This window comes from Lagopus muta, chromosome 8 (assembly GCF_023343835.1).
Source record: "Lagopus muta isolate bLagMut1 chromosome 8, bLagMut1 primary, whole genome shotgun sequence".
Classification (NCBI taxonomy): Eukaryota; Metazoa; Chordata; class Aves; order Galliformes; family Phasianidae; genus Lagopus; species Lagopus muta.
The window spans coordinates 26,194,187-26,219,676 of NC_064440.1; the positions used below are offsets into that span (position 1 = coordinate 26,194,187).

Here is a 25,490-nt window from a genome sequence, read left to right on the forward strand (position 1 = left end):
GATTACAAACCCTTTTCTTTTTTTTTTCTTTCTCTTTTTTTCACCATTTGCACTGAGACATTTCAATAATGGCAAACTTCTTGCTAATATGAAGATCAATTTTGAATCCAGGCCTCTGGCTTTAAACACTTGCTTCTGATATTTCTGTTTAGCACCTGTCCTACCTATTCTGATGCTTAAATAAAAAAGAGCCTGGCTTTCAGGGTGCAGTGGGCAGGCTGGCTCCTGAGTTCTGGCTGTGGAGCTGGCAGTGCAGGAGATCTGTGCAGGACAAGATGTGTTTTGAAACTTTCCTTTATATGCTAATTTTGTTCTCAGAACCTCAGGCCTCACCTTCCAGGCCTTGGTGATTTCAGCTGCTGTGCTAATCAAAGGCTCCATTGCCTGGGAAGACTTTCTTTATACCCTTCGCAGCGCTGCAGTGTCTTCAGTTAAGCTCCACTAAATGAATCCTGACAGATTTGGACAGTCCTCTTCCCTTCCCATGATCTCTTCGTTGCTTTCCTGTGTTCCTCACAACTGTCCTGTCTCTTGTCTATCCCTGAGGATTGAATTTTGGAGCTCGTTGTCCCTGTCAGTCCATCCATGGGGCTGTACCCACTCATGGTCAGGGCCTGTGGATGAGTTTGGCCTTGGCCTCCAGTGGTGCCAGAGCACCAGAGGCCCCGGTCTGCCACAACTGTGCTCCTACTGCCCTAGTCTTAATGCAGAGATGCAGAAATCTCCAGCCCTTTCTCTATGGGTCCTGTTCTGAGAGTGCTGTTGTGTTGGAACAGCCAGGAAACAAGCCAAGGAGGCACAAAGCTGTAGGGGGCCCTTGCTGAGCAGGGTGCACACATTCAGTTGGCCGCTGTGCCATGCAGCACTGTGCGGATTGTGCACAGTGATCTCCTGATCCTCAGACTGGCTTCAGAAAGAGAGGAGATACAGGTTGATGAAGGCTTTATCTGCAAGCAGTAGGAAGAGTGATGAGATTGTTGTCTTGATTGAATTTTGTCTCCGTTATTAATGTGGGCCTTGGAATAGAAAAGATGTTAGGCACAAGAAGATTTGGAGGAAAGCATAACGAAGTTCAGAAGGCTTGATTTTGCCTAGTTAACCTTGTCATTAACAAAGAGGCATTTGGCCATGCCTACCTAGTTAAAAATTGATATTAGATGTAGCAGCCTTCAAATCTGGTACAATGGCAGGAGCTGGCTGAAAAGGCTTATGATTGCACCAGATGACCGAATATCACCAGGGTTTACGGGAGGTTTGAATCTCTATGAAGATGTGAGCTTTGTGACTTAGCCTAGTTTGTTTCTTAAGACTTTCACATCTCAAGAGAAAATGGGGATTTTATGTGAGTAACCTATGTATTTCCTTAGAAAGATGTAGGATTTCAAGTATCAGCCCTGGCAGGTGAGATCTGAGCTCCAAGAGGCTGCTGGTGCTGTGAGCACTGCCTCCTGTCCCTCACCTGCCTCCACCGTCTGAGGGCAGCCAAGGCTGAGGAGCTTTAAAATAAAAATCTCATAGAAGCCTACAGCATTGTACTGATAGCAGCCTTGCAAGGGTAGTCCAGCCTGGAGAAGGTACTGGCAGCTCTCTTATTGTCCTTCATTTGTCACAGAAGCTGATGGGAAATCATTCAATTAAAAGGAGTGCAGTGGAATACACAAAATCTCAATATGAGTTTAGGAGAATGAGGGCAGCACATCAAAGGCATGCCAAAGCCCAGCTTTATGAAATGATTTTTTTTTTTTTCCACTGATTTCCTAGGTGAAATTAGGTGACTGTCTGGCCAGCATAATGATGATAAGGCTGGGAAACCATACATACTCAAATGACATACGTATAGTTTTAATAAAGGATGAGAGAGACTTGAGGGAGTGCATTAAATTGAGTAATAATTTATTATTTAGAGACCTCTACCCATTTACTCATTTTTTCTGGGAGAATTGTCTCTTCCTCCAAGGTGTAGGCCACTTTTGAAGAGGGGGGAAGAAGGTAGAGGCTGGTGTCAGTGCCGTGGCAGCTAGCTGGCAGAGCAAACTTTAGCGGCTGCCTGCAGCCGAGCGCCCAGCTACCTATCGTGTTGTTGAGCTGCTCAATAAACATGCTGGGAGAGGGAGAGGGGGGAGTTGACAGGGCCTTGTATGTCCTATAGGAATGCACTGCAATTATTTCCAATCACAATTAACCTGATTAGAATAATGGACAGGAAGTGTCCCTCTGTAGCTAATGCAGTTTGGCATCAGCTGACTGAAATCCTTTGATAATTTCTGCACAGATGGCTGGGCTGAAAGCAGCACTTTTTTAATTATTATTTTCATGGTCTCTTGGTAGGCCAAAACCTCGACACCAACAACAGACCTCCCCATTAAGGCGGACGGCGCCAACGTCAACATCACAGCTGCCATTTATGACGAGATCCAACAGGAGATGAAAAGGGCCAAGGTATCTCAAGCTCTGTTTGCCAAGGTGGCTGCCAATAAAAGTCAGGTGAGTGGTAGAGGGGATTTCGTTCTTTTTGGGGTTTTGTTTTTAAAGCCAACTTTGGGGTTGGAGCTAGACCTATATTCTACTCCCACCAATAAAAATACATCTGTTCATACAATAATAATAACCTTCATCTCTGGGGAACCTGTCGTGTTTCTGGCATTTGCCTGCTTAAGTGGTTTCCTTTTTCCTTTTAAAATAGACTGAAAAAAGGACCGGCTAGCAGCTGAGCTTTCCTCCCCATTTTGTACAAACACACATGTCTTTTCCCACTTGTAGCATAGAACTTACACATCTATTAGTAGGACAAGGACCTTCCAAAATGATGATGCCCTTCATGTTTTGCAGGTAAAAATACTGTTTTCTTAAGTAATTAATGGAAGGAAGATGATGGGGAAACTGCATGTTAGGAAGGTGTTTCCTTTTTTTTTTTTTTTTTTCTCCTCACATTGTATGTGCTGCATGCAGTATTGCCATGTGAACAATTCACATCGAATCCAATCATTTTTACAAAAAAGATGAGAGGGCACTGCAGTGTGTTCTCCTGGATTAATTTTCACCGTGGATGTAAAAAATACATGTGGGCAAACCTAGGCTGGAGTGAAATTCTTGAAGAGAATCCATTAATTTAAAAATTTCATCCAACTGTTTAAAAAAATATAATGTATCAGTATGAATTTTGTGGAAAGGAGGACAGCATTTTTTGTAGGAAGGACCGCAAGCAGATGATGGTTCCATGGTTCCAATGGTCTCCATTGGAACCGATTGATTACTCTGTGTGAGAAGAGCTGCTTCTGATCCTAAATGAAATTACTCAGTTGTGCTAGGAGAGGGCATCAGTATGCATACAGGAATGCACCAATGCCTCTGTGTGGAAGGGTTAGAAATATCTAGGTGTATGTACTCTACTAAGTACATTTTTTCCCTTCTGTGAAGGAAAGCAATATTGTAGTCATTAAAATAGATGTAAAATAAGAAGTTGAAAGGCATATAAACAAAGCATCAAAGGCTATCAAAGCCCATGGGAGAGCCTTGTCCTTGTTGCAGGTATTTGTGCCCACACATTTGGAGGTCTGATCCATTTTTTCCTTCCTTGTTTAATCGTTAATTTTCTTTGCCTTTTGCTTTATCTTGTCTAAGCACAGGGGTTACAGTCCACAAACCCTCAGCCCCCCAACAAAATCCCAGGCACAGTATGAAATACATGAAAGGAAAATACCATGGAACCCTCTTAAACTGTTAAATGCATAAAAATCTCATGTACCACATGGCAAAATATAATGAGAACTGGAGCTGTTAAACGAATAAAGCTGTTAAAAGCATAATGCCACTTGGCACAACTACTGTGCATTTAACGGTTTTCCACTGTGTAATAAATGACATATGTGGTAAACGTGCAGTAAATATAAAAACTGCACAATTGATTTTGCAAACGTGCCCCTTATTCTTTACTCCATGCAGATATCAAAGTTCCACCCAGAATCCGGACTGGACAGCTTTTAATAAGCAGCGTGTAGCACAAACTGAATGCCAGCTTCTCTGAAGTTTGGCTTGAAATTGCTTGTAAGCTTCCTGTCATTATACCCAGAGGCTTCTTGAAATAGAGAGGGACTGAACCACCCAACAGTAATTTGGGTGGCTCACTAGCTTCAGTGTGTGCCAGTTTCTCTGGCAGTGATGCACACTAGCACCAAAACAAAAATAAGCTTCATAGTCTTTCACGTGGAAAAAGAACAGGGCAGATTTTGGAAGCCAGATGCAAAAGGATAAGCACAGGATCCACACATGTTATCGTTTAAAGCGAAGTTACTGCCCATAAAGGTTTTGTTTCTTCAACAGAGGCAAATAAAGAAGCATTTCTCAGGCTGATGTTTCTTTTGTTTCACAGTCCTGCCAAAGCAATACTGGCTCCCTGGGATGACCCAGCATTTGCCATGCTGAGATGTCATAGCTCTCTGCTGGAGCATGAAAGTGGTTTGTGAGGGAACTGGAAGGCAGGAACAGAGAAGCTACAGCCACAAAGCCTAGTGGTACACGGCTCCCCAGCTCCAAAACTCACCTGTGTGGCCCAGCCCTCGGCCTGACTGGGTGTGCATGTGCTGTGCTGCAGCTGTCCGTGTGCCCCCAGGGCAGTGTAGTGCTGGAAGTAAGGACATGGCTTTTTATGTAGGGGAGGTGCCGTGACATGGTGGAAAAGTCAGTGTCAGCTTACCTAAATACTAGCTGTGGGGCTTTCCCATTGCTTTGTACAGGTCTGCTGTGCCAGTTGCAGGCTCTCCTGATGACAGTGGTGCTGATTTCACCAGCTCAGTTACATGGTGGGAAGCGCACACTGAAAAGTGTTCATATTTACAAAAGAAAGAGTTTGAAAGAGGGGGAAAAAAAGAGCTAGTCTGAGGGTTTGCTTGGACTCTTCGCCAAGGTTTGTTCACTTGCTGTTCTCCACGGGCCTGGTTTGCATTGCACTGGCTTCCTCTATTATTCCCTCACCCCAGACAACTGAGAGGCTTCCAGTTTGCTAACAAGGCATGTGTTGTGTTGGGCGCTGCTTTTCTGTCAACAGCAATCCACGGTGCTGTGAGATCTTCACAGTTTTAGCAGCCAGTGAATCTCCGACAGGGCTGTTCTGACATTTTATATGTGTGGGGCTGTATGTCGTGTACCCAAGAGGGAATCCAGAGCCAATGGAGGCCTCATTTCATCTCCTGTCTTCATACAGGAAGAGCAGTACCCACTGAGAGCAGTTATTGCAAGTGGCATCATCTACTTATCTATATGCGGTGTCATCTTATTATCTATATAAGTAGACTTATCTGACTTCTAATTTAACAAGTAGCCATCTTTATTCTTAAGTCGTGGCAGATTATTGGTTCAACAGTGAAAGCAAAGGGCAGTTGATAGAAACTGAGGGTACAGATTGTGGACCTCACAAGTCAACATGCATGCAGTGTGCAGGACCACATGGAAATATCGAGGTAGTATGCAAGATTCTCTTTTTAGGGGCTCAAAATTCATAAGGGTCTCAAGCCATTCATTTTAGACATTGACTCATTTGTCAATGTCAAAATATTTTCATTAATATGTATTTTATTCCATGTGACATATCTAGATGTTTTTTGTCTTATTTGAGAAGTGTTGTGCATCCCTTTATCCTCAGCAGGAGCTGAAGTGCACAGCACCCTTCAAACTCAGCCTCTAAAGCTGTCATCCCATTCCAGATGCCAGCTGTTAGTGAGGCACCCACTGGACAGCATGCTTCTCTGGGAATACTGCATGCTAGTGATCTTTGTCCCTTAAATTACTAAATCTGGGACCTGTAGTATCACATTGAGAGTGTTTCTGAACACTGGATTTGGCCTTTTATCTGTGCTTCAGAATCCCCTGGTTATATTTAAATCACATGGAGTTACCTGCATGCCATTTTGGAGAGATTCGGGTGGCCAGTGTGCCTCTAGAATGGGGCAGTGGGACAGGCAACGATTTTGACCTTGGATTGCTGCAAGTTTGAACCAACTGTCAGGACAGTTCCGACAGACCTCTGGTTTCTGTGTCCAGTTCAGCAGCTTGTCTATGGGTCAAGTATGGGGAAAACCATTTCCCCATCATCTTGTGTCAGTGCTTCCATACCACTATGTAGCAAGGTCACCCCTCTGACCTCAACTAGTGGGGTCCTAGGTGAAGCTGTGCTGTGTAAAGCAAGTTTAGGAATATAGATCTGTTCATAATAAATAGTCGCTTTTGTTTTGATAACAAACAGTGGGAATATCTCACTGGAGCCCTTGCTGAGGGAGGGTAAAGATTGTATGAATGTGAGAGGCTGAACTTCCTACAGCTCTCCCAGGGCAGGAGTCTCTCTGTGATCAACCTGGGCTGTGGAGGAGTGGTGTTGCAGATGGAAGGATCTGACCTCCAGCATCACTAGTTCAGTAAAAACAGAAAGCCAACACCAGCAACTGAAATTCTTCCCCAAGGGACTAGATTTGTTTTAGTTATACCACAGTAAAGTAAGAGAGAACCCTTTGAGCAGCTTTTGAAAAAAAAAAAATGTTAAGCTGGCAAAGTTCAGTCTCCAGTTCTTATCTTTGCCTCATTTAAAAATAAACAAATCAAAAATAAATTCAAGTGTTGGGGACAGAAAAGTTGAGGTCCTTCAAGTTAAGAGATATGTGGGGCTGGGGACAGAAATACTTTTTCTGTCATTCCTTCTCTTTTTCCTGACTTTTCCTTGTGAGATCCCAGGCACTAGTCTTGGAACCTGTTCTCTGGCCAAGGACAGGTTGGTGCCCCACAGTAGGAGCTCACACTATATGGCTCCCAGCCCCTCAGCCACCACCATCACACTGTTCTTGCTCTGAGCAGAAGGCACAAGTGCTGTGAGAGATGAGCAGTCACCCTCTGAGGCAGGTTTTATCCTTTACCGTCTGTCCCTCCCAACTTATATCCCCTTTTTCAGTATGATGGAATGCCTTTCCTCCTCCTTTTAGCTTAGAATAGGTATTTCCTGTGCCCTTGAACTATTTAGCTTCCAGTGACAATGAACGACAACTAGAAAAAGACAGCTGGTTGTGAAGGTGCATGTAGTTTATGCATATACAGCATTTCTTCCTGCTACAGCACCTCAGTGCCTTTATGATGCTTGTGTGTCTGTACAGCTAGGGCTTATCTGTTGTATTGATAGTTTAATGCTCTTGTTACATATGCAGGAAGTACAGAAAGACATTTCTCTCCATGACTGAACTTAAAATTTCTCTGAAGTGTATTTGGGTATCCACTACAGCTTCTACAACAGTGCCTTTCTCAGCCTCTGGGCAAAGCACGGTCACTTGTGGAGCTGGAACTTCACTCAGGAAGCCATTGACAGACTTGGGAGCTGCTGGCAGGCTGCTTGCCTTAGCTATGAGCCTGCACTACCTCTCGAGTGCAGAGAGAAGCCTGTCTGAATTTGGCACACTGGAAGTATTTTCAGCGAACAGCATCCTTCCCTCTGAGCCCAAGAGGTGTAAGCAGACATGGCGTTCCCATGGGTCCAAGATGTCAGGGTTTGTGTACTTCATTTTTTTGTATTATTTCTTGTTTTATGAGACTAAGGAGAAACTAGGCCTAATGGAAGTGCTTTGTATTTTTCCTTAAATTTTTGTGGGATGAAAAGTACCGCATGATACAGAAAATTGAAGCTATTGAGTGACTAACCTTGAACTGTACCAAAATGCTCCCAGTAAGGCTTCTCAGGTTTAGTCCCCCTCCCCCCAGCCCTCATCAAGAATTCATTGAAGCCATGACAGAACTCTCCATTACAGTTAGTCTTTTATCCATTTCAGCTTTCTTGATTAGGTTATCTTGAATCATTAGGGGGTTTATTTATTTTAATAGACACTTATTGGATTCATGGAAAGAGAGTTTGGCGACTAAGGAACAAGAGCTGAATATTATCTGCTCATTTCATGCTGCAGAGTCCCAAACTGAGCAGAGGGAAGAGGCTGAGAAAGTTTGACCAGAGGACTCCCTGTGATGCTGTGTAGAAAGGGAACTTACTCTGGATAATGCATCATTTCTTTTCTAATCTTTCAAGACTAATGCTGATCGTTGCTGCTTTTTTTCCTTTTGTCACATATGTTGACATTTTCTGCACTGATGATGCGGGTGAGGAAATGGCCTTTTACATTTATTTTTGAGATTTATTCCTGAATCACTCTTACTAAAAACACTTCATTTGCCTGCTCATACTTTCATGGGAGACCCTAGAAAATGTCAGTAGAGAAAACCAACTATATTATTAGTAGTAATTTCAATTTGAATGCAGGGAAGCACGAGATTCGTTTAGTTAGCTTTATCTAGGCTGGAGGTTTCTCACAGTCCAGCACAGTCCAGGCAGATGGGCTGCTTGTGAATGAGCCCCATGGACGCACAGCTACTTCCATCTTCCATGGCTCTGAGTAAAGATGCTGCTAGAAGCGTGAGTACTGGCCTGTAACCCCAACTAACTTGTTCTGAACTTTTCCCATGTACTTGTACTTCAATCACAAATTTGGTCCTTGATTGACCATAGGTTGATCACCATCTGCAGTATGCTTGTGCATACGTTCTTTGAGTGCTGGAAAACCTGATCTCGTTGTAGCCTGGTAACTCTGAGTGCCACAGCAACCTCCCCTGCTCTAAGATAAGACTAGCAAAAGTGAAAGGGTCAGGCTGTAATAAAACGGCTCAGGATAAATAAGAAGAGAATATGGCTTGTGACTGTTGCACCACATAACTGTCCCTCAAGGGGGTTTTGGTGTGCCAGGGCTAATGCCTTGATGTAGTAAGCACGCTGTTTCTTTAACAGCATAAAAGCACAATGGGAATGGATGGCTTCCTGCAGATATTTGTTGATGTTTGCTTAGCTATGTGGAAATGTATTTGATTTTGAGACAGAGAGGTCAAAAATAGGAAATTAATGTGATATTATTTGTTTTATCAAATAAAATGCTTAGAAGATGTTTATCTTGTCTCACAAGAGCAACAGAAATAAAGGCTGACACTTCTCTGCAGCTCTCCTTAGTGAGCTGATTTGGGCTGCGTTCTCAATGCCTCTACAAGTTTTGGGGTGAAATGAAGGAAGTTCTGAGTAGAATTCCTTGTAACCACAAGCACTGGGTGTGCCTGACTATAGAGCCAAAAGCATCTTTAATTGTGCTGTTTTTCCTCCTCTTATTTTTAATGGAAGACACTCCCATTTAAGAACCTTAGAAGCTGACAGAAAGGGCTGGATTATGCCACCCATACTGACGCATCAAACCCTCCTGGTAACTGTGGCACACAAGGGGCTGGTTGTGCTGTGTTGTGAGACTTGTGATGTGCAGGGGAAGCACGATCAGAAACGCAGCGTATTGCAGCTCTGGGGAAGGATGTGTTATTTGTTAGGTTTTTAGAATATGTTCGCATAAGTTGAATTTACTTGTAATAAAATGAGCTCAGATGTTGTGGATGAGCAAGGGAAAAGGTGGCAAGATAGCATCTTGTTCTTTACTTTTCCTTCTTTGTGCCAATAAATGCAGCTATAGATGAAAATTTGCTGTAAATGGCTGTAGCTCCAAGACTTCTGTTTGTTAGCATTTCTTAATTCTTCTGGAGAGCGCTGTGTAACGTACACAGACCCAAAGAAATAAATAAGAGAAAATAAAAAAATTGCGACCAAAAAACCCCAAGTTGATTTTTTTTAACAGAAAAAGGGGATTTGTGTATTAATAATTCATGAGTTCTCATTGAACATGCACGAAGAAACGGTGCTATTCAATAGAGAATACTGTCATCTGTCACTGTTTTATTTGACATTTACACTTTTTTTTTTTTGCCTGGTACTGCAAAACTTTCTTGGATGGCGTGATAAGATTATTTAAATAAATAATTAAGGAATCCAATGCAGACTTTTCATCTGTATGTGGGGAAGGCGGTTACTTGCGATCATAAAGAACATGCGAGTATGCTGCAGTGCCGTGTTTGCTCACATACTAACCCAAGCTATCACCTAGTAAGCAGCCCCAAAAATGGATGGAGTCTTGAATGGAGGGATGAGAGAATGGGTACTCAAATAAATAAAGAGAAAGGTAGGAAAAGAGCAGTGAAAGGAGAGATGTGATGCAGATTGGCATGCACACGCACGTGGTGGGTATGTGCATCTATGTGTGGGGGTGAGCGAACGATAGCTGTTGTGAAGAAAGCTGCCACAAATACATTGCTGTTACTGGTGGAAAAATAAATATTTATAAATGGCATTGGGGAGATCCAGTCGCACAAAATGTGAGAGAAGACAGGGCATTTAGCACAAAGACAATTCAGAGTTAGGCGCACCTTGCAATTTCTTGCTAATATTAGGCTCATGAAAATCTTTCTGCTCTGTAGGTTAGTTATTATTTATAAAAATCACAGAACCAGCTGATACATTCATAAGCTAATTATTGTAGCAGCTGGGTACACATGGTGCAATATGTCTGAGGCTGTGAAGTATCACAGATTTCTTGGGGCCTGCTGTGGTGGGGGTGTGCTGTTGAAGGCTAGATCCCTTAATCTGATCAGCCAAGCAAATACTTTGTGGGGAAACTGGATTAATATCTCTCTAAATACCATGGATGTGCTTCACCTTCAGAACCAGGCTCCTTTAAACGTGCCATTAGCTTATCTCCTTCGGGGAATTGAGAAGTTCTCAGGTGTCCTCAGGATGACGGTGTCTTTGCCTGGTGCCTGCCTTTGCCAGAAATTAATTTCGTTTGCTCATGTCTGCACACATGGTCACACTGCAGTCTAATCTTTTTCCCTAATAGCTCCAAGGTCAGGACCTCGCATGTTGCCAGGCAAATTGAGCACTACCCTTCTTAAAGACTAATGGCAGCGAGTGCGTTGTCCATAATGAGGCCTGTAGTGTTGCTCTAAGTGATTGTAATGAGCGCCGATTATAACGGGACAGATAAATCAAGATGCAGCCCTTGCTGTTGGGCTGGCTGGGCCAGCTCTAGGGAGTGGAGCCTCCTCCACTGAGGAGCTGGGCAGTCCATGGCCCTTGGGAGAGGGAGAGCCGTTCTGCCGCAGGCCTGTCCTGTGCTGGGCTCGGCTCCAGCAGGTACAGGGCTTTGCCTTTATCTGCTGCTGAAGGATTGGTCCAGGTGCTATGGCATCCCTGGGGACGTATTAAACATACCTGCATGAAACGTTTGAAACCGTTCTGGTGGAAACTTACTCAGGTCAGTGAAAAGCAGGGAGAAACACGAGTTTGTTTTTTCCACGGATGGTTTGTTTTCCATCTCAAAAATTATTTCCTTTGTATGGCGAAGCCCCCGAGAACTCACCGTGGAACTGTGAGATTTTGTCCCCTTTATTTTCTCCAAATGAAAGTTTATGGGGATTTCTAAGCTGAGGAAGGGGATTGAGGAGTGCTGAGGGCAAGAGATGTGGTCAAACTGAATTGAAATGCAGGCATCACCTGGCTGAGAGATTACCCAAAGACTAGTCAAAATACTTGGAAAAATATAGATTTTTTTTTCTTTCCCCTAAGTAAATGATTAGATATCTTGTTTTCATCCTTGCCCCACTACCCCCCAGCCCTCTTAGTTTATTGCAAGAAAAGATCAGGTCTGCACAAATGTGGCCTCTCACTTGTAAAAACAAGGCAGTGTTGTGTTACAGATTAGTTTATAAATCCCTAGTGGCTTCACAGTTCAGTGCCTACAGCTGCTGCAGATGGGCCTGGGTTTTTGTCTCTTCGCTGTGCTGCAGCCGGCAGTTGAAGGAGAAAATGGAATGATCAGGTTATTAACATGTAGGCCGCGAGGAAGAGGCTGCACAATGAGAACAGCTGGTGTTGCTGTCTTGGCTGATGCAGCGGAGATAATCAAATCTTGCCTTTTTTGGGGGGTGAAGGCAGAAGACATAGTAGAGAGTGAGACAAACAACGGCTCATGATATAATATGCAGGGTTTATAATGCATGTTAGAAGTTGTCAATGGCTTACAAGTTGTGATACAATAAAGCAATAAAAAAAAGTCCTGTATGGGCCTCTGATGAACCTGCCTGTTCAGCTTGCTCTTGTCTCTGTTTGGAAAAACACAATTTTGGCTACTTCTTGTACTATACGGTTTTAACGTTGATCAAGTCACTTTTTAGGTATTGTAAGGTGTCTGTTGAAGTGGCGTCAAACTGCTGAGTTGCAGCTCAAAAATGATGGGTTATAGAGCTACTAGGTAAAATATTTTGACAGGAGTCACTAAGGCGTGTTGACAGCATCCTCAGCATTATCTTCTCGTTTTCTGTCATTTGCATCCTGTCTCCTTGTGCACACGCACAGGAGAGGCACTGCTGTCCTCAGCCCCACGTGGGCTGGCTGCGTCCCCCACAAAGGAGCAGCAACAGACCCATCCCTGGGTGACTGCTGGGGACCTGGGGTCACCCCCACGCATGCTTAGAGCATGTGAGGCTGTTCTCACCTTACAGTTTCTGCCACCTTGCCCTCTGCCTGGCTTTGTGTTTTAGGGTTGTTTCTGTCTCCTGAAGTGCTGGCACTTCCTACTGCAGTGCTCTGAGCTCTCAGTCCCTCTGGAGCAGTCCAGAAGGATTTAGCACAGTGGTAACTTTTTGAGATCCAGTCACGCAAAATGTGAGGGAAGACAGGACATTTAACACAAAGACAATTCAAAGTTAGTTTCAAACTAATTATTCAACAAAATAGGACTTATAAACTCGATTATTAGGATCACTAGCTGATCCTAATTACGATTATTTCCAACTAACATCTCTCTTTAAGTCTGCTTTAAGTCTGGATGATGTTCCATTCACATCTAGTTCCTCAGTGCTTAGTGAATTAACTGTGCTGACCCTCCTGTTGCAGGGCTGGCTGTGCGAGCTACTTCGCTGGAAAGAAAACCCAAGCCCAGAAAACCGCACCCTGTGGGAGAACCTCTGCACCATTCGCCGCTTCCTGAATCTTCCTCAGCATGAGAGGGATGTGATCTATGAGGAGGAGTCCAGACATCACCACAGTGAGCGTATGCAGCATGTTGTCCAGCTCACTCCCGAGCCTGTACAGGTCAGAGTGCTAACTTCCTTCTCAAGGAGTTTTTGCAGGGAAACAGCCAGTGGAAGTAGACAAAAGCAACTGGTTTGAGCTTCCCTGTGGTTGGCAAGTTGAGACACACCAATTTATATCTGCCTGTAGGACTGCATGCAAACGTCAGCTCTCAAGGTATAAGCAAGCTCCCTGTGTGAATGCTGCAGCGTGTATGCGAGTGTGTGCAGGTTTGTGTTGGTGGCTCAAGAAGAGAGATGTGCCAGATCATGCCACCACCAACTGCAAGGTCAGCACTGTGATGTTATGGAGCTCCCATCGTGTCAATAGCTGTGTTGTGACTGAAGCAATTTAGCTGCCTAAAGCTGCTGGCATTTGGAAGAGCACAAATGTGTTCCTCAGCAGCAGCAAGAGAAGGATACAGCTGGTTAGGAAGAGGAGCAGGAGCAGGGTTAGGTCAGTTGTTCCTCCTCACAGAACCTGAGCTCTTCTGATGCCTGCTCTTTAACTGTGTCCAACAGGCAACTGCAGTCATAGTTTGTAGTTTCTCTCTCAGCCTGACAGGTATCTCTAATAACTAATGAGGCATGTTACAAAACTGAATGTGTGTGGTAGTGGTCAGAAGAGACTCAGGACTGGTCTGAAGTGAGAGCTGGACTTCAAAACTTAAGAGATGCTTTCTTCACTCCACATTTTTGTGAACCCAAAATTTAAAACAGTTACCTGTTTTCATAGTGGAAGGAGAGGTTGTGAGTGTTACTTGCACTTTGGCCATGTTGCCAAACATTAGAACAGCTGTTGATCTGAAGGCTCTCTGTTAGGTGTTGTTTTAAAAATTAACCAAAATGAATGCTGCTATTCAACTGCAGGGATCTTTCCACAAGACACTTGCAAGTGTCGTGAAATCAGTGAGACCTGTGAACAGTAGAGGAAGGGATAAGGCCAGGAATGGGAAGAACTTTCCAGAGAGGCAGATTGTTGGGTGGGTTGGCTCCAGGAACAGTGTGGCAGCTCCAGTTCTGAAAAAACTTTTTATTCTTCTGCTCGTTTTAAGTATGTTATCTAGGTTGTCAGCATTCTTTAGTGGTACTTCTGGAGAATGGGGTAGGAAGTAAGGGAATGTTATGGAATCAAGGCCACTGTTGAGAGAGGGCAAAAGTGTGATAGGTGACAGCAGTCAGGATGTAGGGAGGACTGATGTGTGACAGTGGTTGAAGCTCAGGAGAACTTGGGGGACAGAGACCAAATGAATGAGAAGGGGATGTATATGCTCAATCTAAAAAGTCTGGAGTAACGCTTTCCATAGCAGAACATTGTCACTGCTGGCCCTCACAGCCATTTCACCTGCTTGTATTGTGCAACGATTGTCAGTCGGCTGTGTTTCTCTCTGATAGTCTCAGGGTTCCTCCTCTCACCTTTTCTCTCCCCCTTATGGTTTGGTCACAACTTGCACTGCTGTGTGACTCTTTCTGTGAACCCTGGTATTCAGCCTATGCTCTTTGTCTCTGCTCTTGTTCTGCTGCTGCTAGAACTGTTGCCAACAATCTATTCACCTTTCTCAAAGGTGGGAGGTTTCCCCATGTAGTCCTGCCCCTCTTAAAACACCTCTGTCTCACCAAGATTAATTACTGCCTACTTCGGTCTCCTTTGTCTCTTCTGCTGTTGACTTCCTCCTTGATCTTCATTTTGTCTTTGCCTAGAAGAAAAAAAAATTGTGGTTCCTGGTTTTCAGATTCTCAAAGCTTTACAGTAAAGGAAGTGCTGTAATTAATATTGCAAGTTTTGGCTTTGATGTTCCCAAAAGTTTGTGAGATCTTGAAGGCAAGGAACTACAGAAGGGTAAAGGGTTGAGCTAATACATGGGAAGATGACTAGAATTGCGTAATTTGAACAAATTAATCCAGTTGTGGTGCCCACACCAAGCAGGAAATATCCTCTAAGGGACAGTGTGAAGAAAAAGTTTCCTTGAGCTCTCATTGGTGACCTTGTTGATTAGCCTACTTTCTAAGTCTTCTGCATATCACTTAGCTGTGTAGGGCAGGTCGGCTCTTCTGAGTGACACGTTACAGTGCATTGGAATGTGATGCATTTGTATTTGTCAGCAAGTTACAAAGCCATGGATTAATTATTTATTACAGTCAAAATATGAAAAATGAAGAAAAATAAATGGAACCAGCTGGCAACTACATAAAACAAAACTCTGGAGACCCTGGTATATGGTTGATACTGTAGGCTTGTGTTTTGAGGCCGTTGCATTTTAGAGCTATGTTTGCCCATCCAAAAAGCCCAGTAGGCTTCTGCATGGCATGCTACACCAGTGCAAGACACAGGAGGCTCAGTGTCCACCTGCCACCTACTGCACCAAGCAGTTTTTGTGCCATTTTCAGTCTCTGAGACTTGAATTGTTTCAGGCAGCAAGGTTAGTTCTTTGGCTTTGCTGCAAGGGTCAGTATTAGGCAATTAGCTGTGAAGAATCAAAGACAGCAGCAAGAGACATAAAACAGAGGTCCTCACACTTGCAGTCACTGGAGATTTTGTGACACTTTACATAAGGGTAGGGGTCTTGGGCTCAACTCCTGGCCGAACTCCAGGCCAAGTAATTACATTCTGCCTATCTGAAATTCCCTCTGTAGTGTCAAACGGGGAAGCAATGCTGATTTCCTTCTCAAAGCAGTGGTGGGTGCAGAGTGTCTGTTGTGGTGCCATTGTGCATTTTAGCAGAGGTAGAAACACTGAAGAGCTGCAGAAGCTGTCCTACTTTGCTTTGCAGACTTTGCTAGTAAAAAGTGCACTGTAAATCAGGCCTTTACGTGCAGCCTTGATGTCACGATGACAAACCTTTGAAGGAAGTATGAGTAGCAGTGCTGAAAATAATAGCAGGTGTAGTGCTGTAACACTGAAGCAGGCAGGAGTCTCTTACCTCTGTTTTCTTTCTGCTTAGCCATTCTTCCTGCCTGCTGTGAAAGACTTGGTGTGTGTACGGTGTACGGTATTTTGTTCCTGATGCTTCAGTCTCCCTCTCCTCCAGTGATGAGGTAGGGCCTGAAATCGGGCTGCCCCACGCTGTTGCCAGAGCACCCTGTCACCACAGCCAAGCCCTTGCTGGGCTGGAGCACCTCTCCATCAGGCTGGAAGAACCTACTGGTTGTCATTGTGAGGCACGGCCAAACAAAAGAGAGTGGATGTATCAAGTATAGCCTTTTCCCAGCACTGCTTCTTGGAAATGGCAAAGAGTTCATTGTGCTGGGCTCTGTGTAGTTCATGTGGTGATTATGGGCTTGGGCACACCTTCAGTGAGGGGATCACCCTGAGGCTGCTGTGGTTTCTGTACAGTCACAGCAAGGTGAGTCCAATGGGGCAGTTGTAGTGCTGTGGAAGTTGGACGGAACTTGGCTCCTGATGTTTGAGGGACTGTCAGTTCTCCTGTGGTAGGTTGTTGCCCTCTGTTCTGTGGCACTAGCCCATGCCTCACTGTTTAGTTTCAGGCATGGTACTTTACAAAGAAACTTTTTTTTTTTTTTCTCTTCCATTAGATTTTTCCTGTCAGCCATATATTAGGCCATTTAATTATATATTTTCCTATTTCTGAAATGAAAAATGTGTGCAGTGGAAGCTTAATGCACAAGGAATTCTTCCCTGCACACTTGATTTATTTGTTATTGTGTGGAGAAGTCATAAAATCTGAGCCCTGTGGAGCTCTGTGACATGGCAGTGCTCTCTGGCAGCATTGCGTGTGACCATATGGACATGCTGGGGCATGGACTTTCCTACACACGCCAATTGCAGAGCATCCACGCTGCACCTACACAGTGCTGTGCATTGCTGTGCAGGCCGACACAGCCTGCCACAGCCTCAGGTATGCACTGAGTGGCTCTTCGCCCTCCAATTCTGTGCAGTATGTTGCCATCAATGTGTTCTGCTGTGGGACTGAGGAGACCCGTGAGCTTGTGCCTAGCTGGATCCCACAGATACTTCACCTCTGATTTATAGAGTGTCCCAAGTCACAGGCTGCTAGGGATGAGAGGCATGCTGGAAAGCAGCATTGTATTTTTGCAGGCTTCTCATCCTCTTCCACCACCGTCAGGTGTGGGATCCTGACTGGAACTTTGATCTGGCCCAGCCTGGCTCTTTTTACACAGATTTGCTGGACAGCCACTTTGCAGCAAGCAGTCTTCACACTTCTGTGTTCAGCTTCCTGCTCTGCACAGGTGAGACTGCCCTGTCATGCTTTCTGTTCCTCGCCAAATCCCACTGCTCCCAGCAGTTCACTGGCATTGGACCTTCCTAGCATGTTGATGCTGAGAGGTGCCTCCAGCCCTTTCCTGCTGCTAACCAGGGATTTGGTGTTTGTTACAGACATGCCGGGACACAGTAAATCTAATTTCTCTCCCTTCTCCCACTATTTGTCTGCTGTATACAAGGTGACCACTCTGGAGAATAGCCGTGTTGCCTGACACTTTAATATGGTGCTAATTCATTGTTAATTGCTGGGGCAGAGAAACCTGACTCAGTTGGGAAAATGATGAATGAAGCTGTTGTCTCTGGAGTGTTAGGGTGGATAAGCCATTTCTCTGGAGCCACGAGCCACCACTACAGCAAAGTACCTGCTATTTCAAAAGCAGGGAAACCTCGCCTTTCATTTCCTGCATAAGATATCAGAGAATCTTCTGAAGCTGGTAGGTTCATGCTGATTTAAGAGCAGTCAGTGGCTTTAAAGAAGCGGGAATGGTTTTCACATACTTTCTGATATGTTGTTACTTTGGTAGCTTTATAAAAAATTATATCCTTCCACTTTTTTTTTTTTTTTTCTCTGAAGCTTTGATTTAGACAAATCTGGCAATTTATAATAGCTCAGATTGTAAATCATGGAGGAGTATTAGTAAATAAAGGAAGGCATGAAAGAAAGCTGTAGGAAAGCTCTTTTGTGTTGTGTGTTCATTGCAAACATTGTAGTCTTTCTTTAAATATGCAGAAAATAGCATACTGCAGAACTATAAGAAATACTAATTTTGTCATCTTTCTGAGGGATGGAAGGGAACAAATATTTTAGACAAGACAATGAACTACAAAACAACAGAACATGGAGCCCTAGTAAAAATGGGTCAAGGCAAGTGGTGATGGCAAACCAATGAAACTAATTTCATATTCTCTTTCTAGAAGTAATAAAGAAGGGAATGAACACCACAGTAGTGCTTCCTAATGAAATGTCTAATTCTAAACAGCATCTTAGAGTTCATGGGTCACACAGTACATAGCATGCAGATGGGAAAAAGAGCAATACTTAAATTTTCTTCTTTTAAAAATAATATCAATTAATAATACTTAGGCAGTCATAGATAATGAGTGAAGCAAAGCTGTGTTATTCCACTGAGGAGCACAGCGTGTTTACTAATTTTTAGGATGATGTTCACAGTTCTTACTATGTTTGTGTGTGTTACAGTAGATTTTATATACAGAAGTCAGGACTGGGTTATCAGGGAAACCCAGACAGAAACTACTTTCCCAAAGCTGCCAGCTCTCTGACTTGGTGCTTGGTTTTATCTAGCCCTGGTTTTGGTGGGTGATGTCCTGTGGTTCATCGTTAAGGTCTGCACCCTCATGTTTTCATGTTTTTGCTTGTTGGTTGTTTCTCTGCCTCCGACAGACAGACAATAAATTATACCCACTGCTTTTTGTTTCTGCCATCTCCCCGTGGTTGGCAGTGATGTCTGCTCAGACGGAATGACCAAGACAAGTTGTACCCAGAAAGCCAGGTGGACTTTTAGAGGTATTTGTATCACAAGTTGATTTATTCCACTTGGGAAGCTCAGAGCTTTGGTTTGAGTAGACTGCACCTGAAGTATTTATTTTCTCTTTCATTTAGATCTATGGGGGAAAAATGTCACAGCTAGACCTGTCAATTTAGGGACTGCAGAATATCTGCCCTCCTCAATTTTTACCTGTACCTTTCTTATGAGAAGGAAGAATAATGCTCTGTGCTGATATCTCCTTTCAATTTAAACCACTGAAAAATGACTGAAAGCAGAGTGACCCTGAGAGGCTGGGTGGGTGTGCTGGGCCATGCCCTCCAGCAGGCTGTATGTGTGAAGCCCTCCTGGACCGCAGCCCCTGAACAGCTCGCTGGTGCTGCTGCGGTGCTGTGGCAGATGTACCGTGTTGGTAGCAAGCTCTGGCTGCTCGTCCATCCAAATGCGTGGTTGCTTGGTGAACATTCTGGTGTCCCCTGTTTTTCCCACAGTCGGCGGTGCCTCAGGAACCTAGCGCAAGTTCTGACAAGGGCAGTAGGAGCACGTATCTGACAGTGAGCCCCTTATATTTGGCTCTGAGGTATCCGATACAGTTTGTTACGATTGATAGTTATCTTGATCGCAGTGGAAAGCTGCTGAGCTTCAACTGCTACAGCCAAACCTACCTATTGCACCTTCTCAGCTGTTTCTGCTTAGTGTGGATATCTAATCTACTGCTGATTTGTATTAACTTTAAGCCCATGATTCTCCTTATAACGATAGTGAGGAAGTGCACTTGCAGTTAAAGCAATACCGCTTCTGCTCTGAAATTAAATTCAGGTTTATTAATCCATTTGAGCCTAGAAATGGGAGCTTAGTTGAATAGTTTTATTTTTTCAAAGGTGGTGGTTTTAGCCTCACCGAAGGTGTAGCCCCAGTACACCAGAAGACTCTCAGAGCTGCGTGGCCACCTCAGTGCCACCTGCTCCCGCTCACCCCATTTGGTGCAGAACAGACCAAGGGCAGGGACCGAGCGAGGTGGAAGTGCCCAGTGGAGAGCTGCCTGCCCGGCCAGCTACTTTACAGAGCTCCCACAGCTCTGCTCCTGCTGCCCCAGCTCCTGCAAGGGGCTGCTTAAGGCAGAAAGCCATTCAAAACCTGAATGTGCCGACCTAGTGCTATGGAGACTTGGCAGGAACCGGCAGGGTGATGTTGGTCTGATGCGTCATCTCTTCAGCAAATTACACTGCTGTAGCTTTGGCTCCTGCCGTCTCACCCTTTTGCCTTTCACACACAATTTGGCCAGGTTTGGCCCTCATTTCTTCCAGTGCTGGCCCTGTTATAAATGCTAAGCTGCCAGTGTTGTAAAGAGTCATGGTAGGTTGAGGAAGAGCAAACATCCCGGGCAAGATTACTAAATAAAGCTCTTTAAATTCACATAACCTTTGAAGCTTGTGCTGGCTGGCAGCAGGCAAATCTGGAAGGCTGAAAAGCTGCTGGCCGAGCCTCCGTTCCATTTATGTTGGAAAATGTTTGCAGTTAAAAATGTTGCTCTTTTTCATTTTAATAGTCCCTGAATGCTCTCTGTTCCTCGCATTTGTATATAAATGATAATATTGGGCTTTAGAGCTATGTGTTTATAGGCTATTGGTTGCAGGCAGCATTTTATTCTCTGGCTCCTTACAGAAGTCTTAGGATAAAGTTAAGAGTCCCGGATCACTGCAGCTGGCCTTTGTGTACAATTACAAAAATTATATGGGGAGGGAAACAATATTGTACTGTGCTGTCCGAGCACATTGCCCTGTTTGTCCCCCAAAGATCTCCAAGAGTGAGCGAGCTGCTCTTCGTCTCCTGTTGCACAGTGTCCCCTCAGAAAACTGCAGCTTCTGGGCAGTGCTGGGAGTCAGGCAACAGCAGAGCAGGAAATAGATGCTCAGTCTCGCTGCCCTAGGCCAGTCTGGTAATACATTTGTTAGTGTGAATTTCTCTCTCTCTTTTTTTTTATTTTTTTTAAATTTGGATTGGCTGGAAATGCCCAGAGACTACAATATGTGCTGGGATTGGCTTTTTTCAGGGACAGTGTGCTGTGTATACACATTGTCCCATGTTTGTATGGACTTTTATAGGAATTACAGATTGAAACGGGAAATGTTTCTGTGTATGCACTATTCTCACACATCAAGTATCCAAAAGTACAGTAGCACATATTTTTTCTCACAGTCATCTATGCTTACAGTGTTTCAAAGAATATTCCAAAATATCTTGGCACAGACAGAGCGAAGCTGTTTGCAAGATCCCTAGCTGTGGAACAACAAAGGCTACATTCTGAACACACATCACACATGACTTTAATAAAAGTCTTAAACAAAAATCAGATAATGTATTTAGAAAATTGCACTTCACAATGTATGATGCTGCTCACATTGTGGAAGGAGGCAGGTATCCCCTTCTGCCTCCCTCCCAGTGTCTTTTCCCCAGTTCTGCTCGCATCTTCACATTTTGAATTAGAACATTAAAGAAAAAAGATGTTTTTAAATACATATGAATACATTTTAAAGCCACTGACCAGTGATTTGGGACTAACTCAAATCGTGCAGCGCCTAACTTCAGAAGGACTTGGTGTCCAGAAACCAAGGAATACAGGCACGTATGAGGTGTCTCTCATGGAACATTTGGAAGATTGAAAATCCGAAATCATTATGAATCTCTCTCTAGTACGTATGACAGAAAGGATGTGGTAAGTCACAGAACACGTCCTGGGTAGTACAGACCCAGCAATCTCATTAACCTCATGTCAGAAAACATTCCTTGGTTTCCAGTTTGGACCAACTTTATTTTATTTTTAACATCAGAGTGGAACGTACTGTTGACAACCTTAAACTTCCTAGTGCTTCTTCTCAAATTCATGGTTTGTGTTATGATCCTTCTATTAGTCTGTGCTGTTTGATTCAAGGCACACAGGCAGGGAGGTCTAGAAGGAGCCCTTTCTTTCCTGCCAGAAGTCCCGTCACGTGGAATTAGAGAAGAAAGGTTTCATGCAGACCCATAGGTTAGACGAGAAACATGCAGGACATGGTAGAAGTACAGCAGCTTTCTGCCCATGAGAAATAAGAGCTCACTCCTTTGCTATGCTCAGTTGAGAGGGGCTGTGGTGGCAGCTGTGGATCCACCCAGCTGCAGCAGAAGGAGACACTCTGAAATGCCGGGACTCAAAGGCCTCTTAAAAAGATCTGTCTGGACAACACTGCACTAGTTAAGTGCTAAATTATTATTATTATTTATTATTTATTTCCTCTCCTATTTCTTCTCTTACCAAGCAAGCAGGAAATGTCTTTGTTCTTTCATTTTAGAAGTGAAATAAATGTATTCCCTGCAGCTTTTGAAATTTTCATAATCCATAATAAATAAAATCATATCTAATAGCATAACTGCTTTCAATTGGCAATGTGATCTAGATGCATTGCAATGGCAGAAACATAAATAGTTACAGCCTCTGAAAGCCTACTTCCTATTTGCTAAATATACTTGGCTCGCTTTAAATTCCTTTGTGTGCAGTCATTAATACAATCCTCTTTGACAGCATTTAATTAAAGTGCTTTTCTCTATTAAATTCATTAAAACTTTTTTTTATATACAACTGTTTCCCAGACACTGAATGTTAAGGACCTGTAGGCCTCTCTTTAAATAACTTCTCTCTCCTTGTTGTAAATTGTTAATTAAATTTTACTTAGACTGTTTAAAGATGGCTTGGAAAAGAGAGACAGATTTCAGGATATGGTCTCAATCATGTCTGACTTTTTTTAACACAATTTTTTCCATGTTGCTGTAGACTGTGTGTTATATTGTTTATGAATGTTCCTGGAACCACACAAAGAAATATCCTTAAAACCTCATTCCTATTTAACTTCAAAAATTTACATCTTTTTCGTGCAATTTCACAGCCTAAGAGGGGGAGTAAGGAGGGAGGAGCTGCTCAGTATTAATAGATTATTGACAGTTTAATGTCTTGGCACCTAGACAGCCCATAAGGTATAATAAACAGGAAGCTGTCTGTTGTGAGAGCAGTCAATAGCGTATTCAATCAGAACCTTTCAGTTAATTGCTGGTTGACCTCAGAGATTTCCTTTAAGTGAAACTGTCCTTTGCTCAGATCTCATCTGGTTTTCAGAGTTTAATTTGAGAATGCCCTATCCATATGGTAGCTTAAGCGTGAGATCCCGCCTGCGTTTTTGCTTTGCTCCCAAGCACGGCATCGCAGGAACCAGCGCCTGCCTGGAGCTTCACAGGACACGAGGACGAGCGTTGTGTGCGGCCCCTCTGAGGGCTGTGAGCGTGGCCAGAGCCAGCGCAGTCCCCAGGAGAGCGCCGGGGCTGCGGGCGTGGGCTCTGTGCTGCGCGGGGAAGCCTGCGGAGCACACGCGGCGTGGCGTGCCGGTGGGCACCAGCAGCACAGCTCATGCAGGTGGGGTTGAACAGCACTGTCGGGAGTATTGCAAAGTGGCTGAGCTGTTTTCCAGTGGTTTTGAATAGAGCTTGGCACGCAGCAACAGAGGAAAGGGCTGGCATTACTCACTCACACCCGACCCTGCTGCACATCGTTGGTACACGCTGCCCTGCTCCCTGGCACAAGCACAAACCCAGGCTCATTTGTATTTTGCTTCCCTAATTTCTGTACTTAACTGTTCTAATTTTTTTTGATTGTGTATCTTGATGAGATCTAGATAAGCTACAAAGGCAAGCAGGCAGGAAACCGCACGGGCAGGCCCAGACCCTGACTAACTGGAAACCGTCTGCTTACTCAGGGGAAGCCTGCATGGAAATCTCTTGTAGCAAGACTGCTGTTTGGGTTTCTCTTCCTTTCCCTCCAACAGTTGCCTCCGAGTGTGTTTTTTCCCTAAGTGTGATGAAGGAGGGTCAGCTGCAGCAGCCCTCACTTGGGTTTCCCAGTGGCAGCAAGCACTACTCTGTGAAGGAAATCCTTCTGCACCAGAGCTCGCTTCATTTACTTTTCATTCAGGCAGGAGACCTTCTTTTTGTCTCTAGATCTTGCAGCAATTCTGTCTTCTAGCCACTTCTCATGAGTTCAGACTGTGGTTTGCTGAAAGAAGTATTATTACTTTTAATCTCTAATTTTGCCCTGGGTTTCATTGATTTCTGTGGTTGTCTTTGTCTGTCAGCAAAGAACAAACTGCTTATGCGTTTTTAATGTCCTGATTAGCACCAGGAAGCACTGCTGACTTGGAGTTATGTTGCTCCTGCTGTCCCCTTGTTTAAATGAGATGAGGCTTAAGAACGCCAAGTGGCTCTGCTTGGGGTCCATTTAGGCTCAGTGTGGTTCCCTCACTGAGGGAGGCTATAAATTTCTGGGATTCATGAGTGTCAAAAAGGTGATGAGGAATAGTGGTAAGATGATGCCTCCTCTCCTGGAACATTCAAATGATGGAAGAGGCTTTCTGGAGAGGGTGGAACAAAATATAGTGAGACAAACTGGAACTGAGGATAAGATCCCATATATGTGTGTGTCCCTCTGGAACATACACACTTCATGCTGACATGTCCCTGGCCAGAGATATTCAGAGGTACTTTATGGCTTTATCAGGCTTACTGACCAAGCTGCTAATCAGTGTTACACAGACCAACAGGCTCCCACATGCAGTAAAAATCATAAGCTTTATTGGATTTTGAGATAGGAAAGACTCACATCCTGTTCCTTTTATAAACTGTGTTACATTTCATTCTTACCCACCAGTACACCTCTTAGTAAATATGACCATGAAGTCTGTAGGAAGTTAGATGGCTGTGAATTTCCATCCTTGGTGGTATGGCCCAGAGCTATGGAGGTGCTTGAGCTGAGTTTAAGAAATTGCTGACATTTCTGAACCACAGTAAGAAAAAAAGAGTTGGTGCTTTTAAATTTATTTTCTGTTAAAATAGGGAAAAAAAATTTGCAGCAGTTTGGAACAACATAATGCTTTAAAGGAAAATGGAAAGGTAGAATTTGAAGACCAAAAGTTTTTCTGAATAAATGCAGCTACAATATGCTGTTTCATGAAAAATGCCTGAATGGCTGCTTGAACTTTGTTGGAATATTTCCCCTCCATCAGGCCAGCAGCTTGGCAAAGTAGGCTTCATTTAGGCAATATCTGTCACTCGGTCAGAATTTTTGACTGAAAGAGAGATGTTTGGCAGAAAAAAGCCGTGTAGTTCTTATCTTAATAAAGCAAAGAATGATCTTTCACATTTCTAGCAAAAGCCCAGGCTCTTCACACGCAGATCTGTGCATGCTGCGGGCTTGTGTCAGCCTGGGTGTTTCCATTGCAGTTGGATGTGTGGGGCCGGACAGGGGGCTGACCAGTCAGCAGGGCTCTCCTTGGAGGCAGTGAAAAATCTGGAATTGGGTCCCAGTGCCACAACATCTTGCCCTCTGTTGTTCTACATAGTAACCCATTTTATTAAAAATGAACAAGTGCCTTTTATTCCCAATCACATATATTCTTGAACTGTAAAGAGAAACTGCAGGTGCTTCAGATAGGAGACTTCTGTAAAGCCTTTTTCTTCCAGCACCCATAACCCACGAAATAGGTGCAGGTCAGGGCAGAGAGCCACCAAGAGCGCTTACACTGGCTCAGCTCCCTCAGCTGCCAGAGGTGCCCACCTTTTGAAAAGTGTAACCAGGAAGACAAAGGATTTCACATCTAATTCTGCAAAGCCTCCCGCCCTCAGTGCCCCAGTCTGTGGGCCAGGATGTACTT

At 44.0% G+C, this 25,490-nt stretch overlaps 1 protein-coding gene across 4 annotated transcripts in view; it reads left to right on the top strand.

Annotated features, from left to right (window-relative positions):
- The window catches only part of SATB2 (SATB homeobox 2), a 128,975-nt gene that overhangs the window by 93,822 nt on the left and 9,663 nt on the right, over positions 1-25,490 (top strand). For all 4 annotated transcript variants that reach the window (XM_048952983.1, XM_048952982.1, XM_048952985.1 and 1 more), the window contains 2 exons: positions 2,329-2,484; positions 12,836-13,033. In XM_048952983.1, the coding sequence (XP_048808940.1) occupies positions 2,329-2,484; positions 12,836-13,033 (354 nt within the window). The remainder of the gene's footprint in view (positions 1-2,328; positions 2,485-12,835; positions 13,034-25,490) is intronic.